Below are 8,975 nucleotides of genomic sequence, written 5' to 3'. Positions count from 1 at the left end.
GATAGGGAGTGTGGAAATTCCTCTAATCAGTAAAAATCAAAGCAGTACAATAGAAATCCAGCAGTGCAGTGTTGTTTTTTAAAAGCCTAGAATGATTTGGTGCTCTTAACACCCGCAGGTACACTAGGCCGCTTTAGTACTTGAAAATCTCCTACTGTTTATGGTAAGTGGGTTTAAGGAATGGTTTCATCAACTGAAATAGCACTTTGCACATTCAGAATCTGGTTGCTCACCTCAGGTGAAATTAACACGTATTTTGCCTGGGGAGGGGAAAGAGGAGGGGAGGTTAGCATGGTTAAGGTTACCATTTAAAAAATGTATACAGTAAACGTTTTCATAAGGTTTGTACATTTTTAATGTAGCTGGATTTATGTCCCACCTTTTTCCCATCACACAACCCACAGCAGCATACTTTAGAGGCCCTAGGAAGACACTAATCCAGACAGATCAGACCCAGACTTGGCTACTTATTAAAAGTAGCTCACTCTTGTGCCCGCCAACCATACCCTGTGACCCTACCACATCTGGGTTTTGAACTGTTGAAAGTAGGGAAGTGTGGGATTTGGGGGGGGGGGGATTCCACCCCTCCACACCTGTTTTCAGCACTTTTGCCCCCACCCTCCTGGCTCATATAGTGGCAGGAAGAAATACCTGCATACCTACAACATGTCTGTCTTCCCCTTCCTGGCTTGTGCAGTGGTAGCAACTCCCATTCCTTTCCCCCTAATTATCTTCCTCAAAATGACAAGATGTTTATTTAAAACATTCTTATGCCACCTTTCCATCCAGCATAGGGTCCCCAAAGTAGCAAACTATCACAAATATTTAAACAAGTTTTAAAATATATAGCATATAAGCAATTAACTATTGGTCAGCACAAGGGCCAGGTTTGGAATATAAGACATATAATTTGCTAATACGTTTGATGGATCTACCAAAAAAAAAAAAGGCCACATGAAAAGCAACATGCAGGTTTTGCTCTTTCTGCATCCTTACCCAGTCCTCGGGACAAGGGGAGGCCCACGATTTGCAACGTTCAGTCACATTACCGGAAGTGGTCTGATTACCACTATATATATAAACACGTTCTGCATGTCTTCCAAACATTCCAGCCATGAAGCCTTCTGTTCGAAGGGGTGATGTTATAATGATTTCATCTGCAACCATTCATAACAGGCAATAAATATGGCATACAATGTGATGAACGTAACTAGGGATAGGCTGTATTAAATGCTTTGGTATAATCAATGTTTGGCCATGACAGACTAATTCAACACAGGTACAAAACTAGCAAATCAATATTTCACTGCCATGAAAAACGCTAGAAGGCGTCACCCCAAGGGTCAGACATGACCCGGTGCTTGCACAGGGGATACCTTTACCTTTACTTAATTTTTTAAAATATTGACAGTGCAATTACTTATTAATACAGGTACACTTAAGGTTCCTAGTGTACACTGAGGTACATAGTACAAATGCATTTACTTAATAAAGGTACCCTTAAGGTAAGTAGTGTCTTGCAAATATTATTGCCTTAAGCTGTGTGTCCTTTTTAAAGTTCTTGTGCCATCCAGCTAATTTGAAAATGTTATGTAGAGTTTATTACTTGTGGTATAAAACTGAACTGATTTTCACTCTTAATGTCTCACGTAAAGGATTTCAAGAGAGAAAGAGACCCCTTTTTGGCCCCATTGAGATTATTCTATGTATTTATTTTTTCTATTTATATACTGTTGTTCCCCAGGGGGCTCAGGGCAGCTCACAGCAGTTATAAATGATAAATGACATATAATAAAATTACAGGCAATCAATAAAACCATATAAATCACGGAATTACTGACATTAAAATTAAATCTTGCCATTTCAGACAGGCCGCCTCTTTCTTTTTAGAAAGAGAAGGGCACATTGCAACGCATCCTTTGAGCATCGGTGGTGGTGCTAATCAGTGGTAGCTTTTAGATGAACACTGAGATTTCAAATTTTATGCAACTCTCTCTATTTAAATCTTTGACTTTTTCCAAATCCCCTCATAACCCTGTTCCAGCTGGATGTTTCCTCAGGCAGAGGAATTTCTACCTACAGAATGCAACTTTTTACCTCCCCCTTCCTGCTGTAGCCAAAATGCCCCCATAAATGCTGTTCCTGAAATGCTTTGTCTCCTAGGAGAAGCATTTCAGGGGGGCATTTGGGGATAAGAAAGCAGGGGTGGATAAGAAAGTTGAATTCTGTGAATAATACTAATAATACTAATTAGAATGTTATAGAGCCAGTTTGGTGTAGTGGTTAGGAGTGTGGACTTCTAATCTGGCATGCCGGGTTTGATTCTGTGCTCCCCCACATGCAACCAGCTGGGTGGCCTTGGGCTCCCCATGGTACTGCTAAAGCTGTTCTGACCGAGCAGTGATATCAGGGCTCTCTCAGCCCCACCTCCCTCACAGGGTGTCTGTTGCGGGGAGAGGAAAGGGAAGGCGATTGTAAGCCACTTTGAGACTCCTTCAGGTAGAGAAAAGCAGCATATAAGGAACCAACTCTTCTTCTAAACTAAGTGATGTAAAATGCTTGTTCTTTATTCTGCAGGGGTCGGGTCCTGTTTTGTAATCTGTGCTAAAATAATACAAATCTATTAATCCTAAAATGCTTAAAATATTTGTGATGCCAGTCATTCTCTCCTCTCTGTATAGCCCCATATAGAACTTGAAAACTTGCACATAGTTGTGCCTTATTTTTACTGTCCCTAGGAAAAACTGTCAAATGGCTTTTACATTTGTAAGGATCTTGTAGTTTTAAGCTGTTCACAAATGCAATATGATAACAATTTTACCAAATCCATCACCGTCCAGGTCTCTTAGGTGCACATCTTTTCCAAACCACGAGAATCTCCTGTCCCCACTGAAAGTGCTGAGCAAAAGAGGCCCGGTGCCATCTGTGACAGCATCCTCTGTCATCGCATACATTAAAACACTTCCTGCTTGGTGTTTCGCTGAGGCTATAAATGCAATTTTAGATGTAGTGTCTGAAAAAAAGCAGCCAGAGTGACGGGATCAGAGCACTGTTCCTGGGAGATGGTTATAACAACTAGTATTAGTGGATGGCCACTGTCCCTGGAAATTTATAACTAGAATCCATAGCAGGTAATGTTGGCTTGTGATATTATTAGGGTTGTCAGTCTCCATCTGGGGCCTGGGGATCCCCTGGTTTGGAGCCTCCCCCCCCCCCTCAATTTTTGGGCTCTCAGAAACCAGGGGAACATGCCAGACACGGGGGGGGGGGGGAATAAGCAGCAAGTAAATGCAACATGTTGAAATCAGCTGGAAGAGATGTAGGCATATTGGTGACGTCAGGTGTGGGCGACATTAGTTTTGTGGTAAAGCTCAACAGTAAGAAGCTAATTCCACCACAGAGTTTTTGCCCAAAGGCCAGAGGGCTGCCCCCTGATGTCGCTGACAACACTTCTGAGAGATGTCAGCACATCATGTCAATTTTCGGCACTCCTGCCTGCACTCCACCCCCTAGCAACTAGCAGGTATGAGGGACCTAGCAACCCTAGATATAACGCAGCAGAATGAATTTATTATTTTTATTTTCTTAGATTTTTATACCGCCCTCCCATACGGCCCAGGGCAGTTTACATGGAACGTCATGGGATACGTGGAACAACATAGAATAGATAACAATTGCAACATAACATATCAGTAACAATTCTAACAGTAATATAAGTTTGACAATAATATAAGTTTAACAAATTACCACTACATAGTTTTCATTACTGACCTTCAGAGTCTCTTGGTTAAGTTATTTATTTGTTTGTTTATTTATTATATCTGTATTTAAGGGAAGGGATCCTTTACAATTCTCCACAATTCAGAATATAAAGGGGAGAGGGGTTCCCTATTGATATAAGAAAAAACTTAGAGTAATCGGACCTGCCCAAACTAAAAAGCAGTGTCATATTAGAAAGAGTGCTTACATGACTTCAGGAGTGGGAACAGGACAAATGACTTGGCAAAAATGATCCTTCTGCTGTACCAAAGTAAATCATGTACTTACAAATGTCCACAAACAAGACTTCACAGAAACATGGCCATGAGTCCAGCAACACATACCTTGAGTTGGTGCCCCAATTACCAACACATGCCTAGGGATTCCTTCCACAGAAATGAAACCTGTGGCCAAGGCTGAGCCCAGTTTTCCCATGTCCTGTGTGTTTATTAAAAAAAAAAAAGAGTCAGCTCTATAAACATGGATTCTTCCTCACAAATTACATATCGATCGTTTCAAGGAATACCAAAAAGACCTACCTTGTCCCCAGTTAAAGTAAACCAGCTGTGCGTGTGGGGTAAGATATAGCCATACACCCTCCCGACTGCCTGCTTAGTATCCTGTGAGAAATAGCAACCTAAACTAAAGGATAAAGTCAGCATTTTAGAAACATCATGTTGATGGGCTTTGAACAAAACATACGTTCCAAGTGGTATCACTTCACATCACTTTAACCCAAGGCCACAACATCACCAGAGGGTCTTTTATGGAGGAACATATCACATGGCTTTAACACGGGTAACCAGGGGACCTAGCTCACATTTCAGAGAAAGATCTGCAGACCGTGAAGGCAGAGCAGACGTGACGATGTAAAGTAAAGCACATACCCAGTGCAGCTTTTCCAGGACGGACTGCCAATAAGCAGCAAGGTCATATTCTGAAGCTGGATGCTGCTGAGTGAGGATCCAAACCATGCGTAATCTCTTTCTCCTTCCACCATCCAGTCAGCATCCGATACGGAAAGCAGACCTGAGCAAAAGAGAATAATAAGCTAAGGAGATCACAGTACTGGTCCTGTAACTCTGACATACTACACATTGTGTATCACAATATATTTTTTTTAATACATCAAATCTCATGCTGAAATTTCAGGCAGCTCCAGTTAACTTCCACAATGATGACTGACCACGGAGGTGGTCAGATCATTTCCTTAGGTAAGTTGAATTTTGTCTCTAAAAGCTACTTGACCTGGGTAGTCCAGGCAAGCCTGATCCCATCAGATCTTGGAAGCTAAGCAGGGTTGGCCCTGACAAGCACCTGGAAGGGCAACCTCCAAGGAATGTCAGGGTTGTGACACGGGGATAGGCAATGGCAAACCACCTCTGAACGTCTCTTACCTGGCTGCCAGACAACCTTAGGATTGCCTGCCTCCATAGCACAGGTGCCATACAATAAATAATTTAATCTCTGAGAGCTTCCAGGTGCCCTAGACTGCTTGTGACTGCTTGACTAACAATACCATCACATTGCATCATGACTCAAATATATTTAAAGCTTTATCATCATAAGGTACATCAGAAGCAATTTTTTCAGTGACTTTATTTTTTGAAAAACCTGCTTGGAAAATGGCTGAAGGTGAAATAACCCTCGCACCTTTGGGCCAGAGCATCTCACAGGAAATTAAAAAAAAAATTAAAACCAAGTTAATTTATGACATTACTATCCCTTGATAATAACTGAACATAAAGCTGTATGTACGGAAGCTGATTTGACTTTACGCCACAGAATACAGACTCTGATAAGCAACTTTTCTGACCTGTTATTATAAACTGATATATTCTCAGGAACTGTTCAGACTTTTAGATGCCTAAAGCATCTAAACCAGGAGCCAGCTTGGTGTAGAGGACAAGAGCAGCAGCTTCTAATCTGAAGAGCAGGCAGCTGGGTGACTCTGGGCCAGTCACAGTCCTGTTAGAGCTGTCCTTACAGAGCAATTCTGTCAGCGCTCTCTCAGCCCCACCTTTCTCACAGGGGGTCTGTAGTGGGGAGAGTGAGGGAAAGTGATTCTAAGCCGCTTTGAGACTCCTTTGGGTAGTGAAAAGTAGGGTATAAAAACCAACTTTTCTTCTTTTGTTGCTTCTTCTGGTCCCACTTTCTGGTTCTTGTACTGCTTCTCCCCTTTATCATTCTTTTCCAATCTCTCCTCTCCAGCTTCTGAAATCGACAATATAACTTCATCCTTCCATCTTTGACCCCAATGCACAGCACAGAAGAATTATAAACTTCCTCCCTTGTTGCATTGTTCTTTAAAAGTAAATCTCTTTTACGTGTTCATTCACTCCCACTCCTCCACTACCTAAATCCCTAATATTAAAAGTGTGAAATCCAAGGGGGTAGCGTTGACAGTCTGGCATGGGAGGAGGGGAGGAGAGGAGAGTCAAGGAGGCGACCTCACAGAGTGGGGCCCGTACCCCATACAATGAATTAGCCAACTGTCTTTGCCCACAGTTCCCATACTGGATTGGGATTTCCCTGGACTGTCTGGGTCTGACGGACTCATTGCCTGCTCCAGTCTTCTTGAAGAGGTGTTGCCACCCACTACAGGTTTTTCTGCACACAAGGCTGGTTTTTGTATTTGAATGTCTGTCTTCGGGATTGGTTCTGGCATGACCTGGGGCTTTTCTGGGGTTGTCCCACTCCTCAGGGGTGCTCATTACCACTCTGCAAGTCACCCAGCTGCCTTTAAAAGCTCTGACTGAAAACTGTGGGCTGCTCTTATCTAGATGTTGGTAGTCTGATATCACTTTTGACTTGCCCATGTTTACATCTTGTGCAAAAAACCCACTGGAATTCCACCAACAAGGCACTGTATTCCATGTGTAGTTTGATTATCATATGAACGTTGATGAACTAGAATCAATGACTGTGATACCTTGGTGCTCAGAGTCCTTCTGTATGCATCCCTGGTACATGCATCTCTAGAACTGCCCCTATACTGAAGTGAATGGCCAGAGATTTGCTTGAGCATCAGGGTTTAAAGTAATGTGCTAATTCTAACAAGTAAAGGAATTCCCATCCAATCCATTTCATTTCCCTATAGAAACATATGGGAGTTACCTTGATGAAGCATATGAAGCTCTTGCATGAATTTGGCATTAAAATCTGACATCTGGAGTTTGTTACATAGCTGAGAGAAGGAACTGGATTATGTAACTTCCAAAAGACAGTTAAAAAGCAAGGAAACATTATATGCAGTAGGAGGAAATAAATGAGTCACCTTGGTGGCTTCTGTTGAAAAACGAGTAAAATCCAGCCACAAATCCTCTTTGCTTTCCACTGCCAGGAGCATAAGGAGACCCAACCAGCAGGTCATTATTCCCATCTTCATCAATATCAACTGCCAGCAATGACCAGCCAAGGTTGCAGTATATTTCCTGCAGGCATTAATACATTGGTTTCCAGATAAGAGTACATGCTGAAATAAAATCCTACCAATGCAATGGCTCCTTGGAGGTGGTAATACTGTACAGACGATCACTATTTGGGGTTCTCTTGTATATCCTCTTCCTCACAAAAGAGTGTAGTAGAGAGTCAGACCATTGAAACATCTAGGCTGATATCTTTTCTTAAGGATAGCTTCAGAGGACCAGAGTCAAATAACAACTACTTAGAAGCATATAGCTTGTAACCATTTGGGGAGGCAGAGGATCAGATTATACAGTCAACAGAACTAAATGGAAAATCTTTTCCTTGACCGCACCACCTCAATTGCAAGTGAAGCACACAAAAAGGGGGGGATGGACCACTCCTCCATTCATGTAGAAACATAGCACATCTAAGGAAAGTAGAACTTCCTCTGATGCAAGTTCTTTATGTACAAGAAGTATTCTTATTTGCAAAAATCACACATCTCTCCACCAATGGAAGTGTCCTTGTCCCTATAGGATCTAACCCATTGCTAATCAATATGAAAGCATAATTGTTTATCTTCTTTATACATAAAAAGCTTACCATCCTGGCCACGATGTGCTAAACCTATGATTGGCCCTTACTGGGGAACATGCCCCAAATAGGGTGACAGCAGTCCCTGACTGAGGGCCAATCAGAGGCTCTTCCCCGCCCCCTGCTTTTCTTCCTCCTGCTTCTCTTCCTCTGATCCGCTCCCCAGCACTTGACCTGAAGAGGAAGAGCAGCCACAAGATAAGCCGGGGGACTGTGGGCAGCCATCCACCCATCCTATTTGCTACTCTTGCTGGCCTCCTGCCCACTGGGGGGGTGGCGGGAAGACAAGCAGGGTATACAGCACGCCAGGCATGCTGCTCTCACCAGCCTCCTGGGTGCTGGAAGACAGCACGGGGAAACCTGGGGAAGCCTCCAGGGACCTCCACCCATTTTTAAAATGGACTTCTCCACTAGTAAATTATATTTTCAGTTTGCTGAGTATGAAAACGGAAGTGAACCTCCAGTTCTTTTCCAAGACTCTTATTTTTCTTATACCGGCAATATCCTACAAAGAATTTGCCTATGCTTTAAAAAAAAAACAGACTAATAGTCTCCTTATGACATTCAGGTTTTGGGGAAACACAGCACTTCCCCCAAAGCCTGTGTACTCCCTACATGCCATTTCTCAATGATGAAGGGCAGTTGAGACCAAAAGTGCAGAGAGGTGGCAGGGGAGGTGTGTGAGGGGGCAAGCAGCAGTCCTGATCTGGCAGCTGCTTTACCTCAGGGTATGCTGACAGTGGCCCTGTTGGGTGTACTGCAGGGACTGAGCAGACCTGACGTGTGCAGTAGATGGCCTCCCACGTCAGTGGATGTAATGTCTGAAGAGGCCGGCTATCATTTCTATTTCTCCTAGCTTTATAGAGCTGGGAATTCCATCAGCCTAGCTTGACCTTCAACACACCAGCCACCCTGTAGATCAACCCATGCAATCCAACCTACAGTCTAGAAGAGCAGATGCCCTGCATACCAGTGCCAGCAGAACTATATGCTCCAGATCAGGGGTAGTCAACCTGTGGCCCTCCAGATGTTCATGGACTACAAGTCCCATGATCATTTGCTGGCAGGGGATCATGAGAATTGTAGCCCATGAACATCTAGAGGACCACAGGTTGACTACCCCTTCTCCAGATGACTCAGGGAAGCAAGCCACATGCTGTATTTCACAACCAACGTATTGAAGGCCGGGTAATAAAATACTGTACACATCACTG

The 8,975-nt window shown here is 43.2% G+C and overlaps 1 protein-coding gene across 3 annotated transcripts in view; it reads right to left on the bottom strand.

Moving 5' to 3' along the window:
• GPLD1 (glycosylphosphatidylinositol specific phospholipase D1) overlaps positions 1 to 8,975 on the bottom strand; it is a 34,896-nt gene that overhangs the window by 2,394 nt on the left and 23,527 nt on the right. For all 3 annotated transcript variants that reach the window (XR_013234220.1, XM_077353015.1, XM_077353016.1), the window contains exons 18-24: positions 7,037 to 7,193; positions 4,647 to 4,788; positions 4,299 to 4,401; positions 4,104 to 4,197; positions 2,822 to 3,013; positions 997 to 1,157; positions 234 to 260 (exon numbers count right to left, since the gene is read on the bottom strand). Coding sequence is in view for 2 of the 3 variants with exons in the window: in XM_077353015.1 (XP_077209130.1) it covers positions 234 to 260; positions 997 to 1,157; positions 2,822 to 3,013; positions 4,104 to 4,197; positions 4,299 to 4,401; positions 4,647 to 4,788; positions 7,037 to 7,193 (876 nt within the window). In the remaining variant the exon portion in view is untranslated. The remainder of the gene's footprint in view (positions 1 to 233; positions 261 to 996; positions 1,158 to 2,821; positions 3,014 to 4,103; positions 4,198 to 4,298; positions 4,402 to 4,646; positions 4,789 to 7,036; positions 7,194 to 8,975) is intronic.

Source organism: Paroedura picta, chromosome 9, assembly GCF_049243985.1.
Source record: "Paroedura picta isolate Pp20150507F chromosome 9, Ppicta_v3.0, whole genome shotgun sequence".
Classification (NCBI taxonomy): Eukaryota; Metazoa; Chordata; class Lepidosauria; order Squamata; family Gekkonidae; genus Paroedura; species Paroedura picta.
This window is presented reverse-complemented; position numbering and strand designations above follow the sequence as displayed.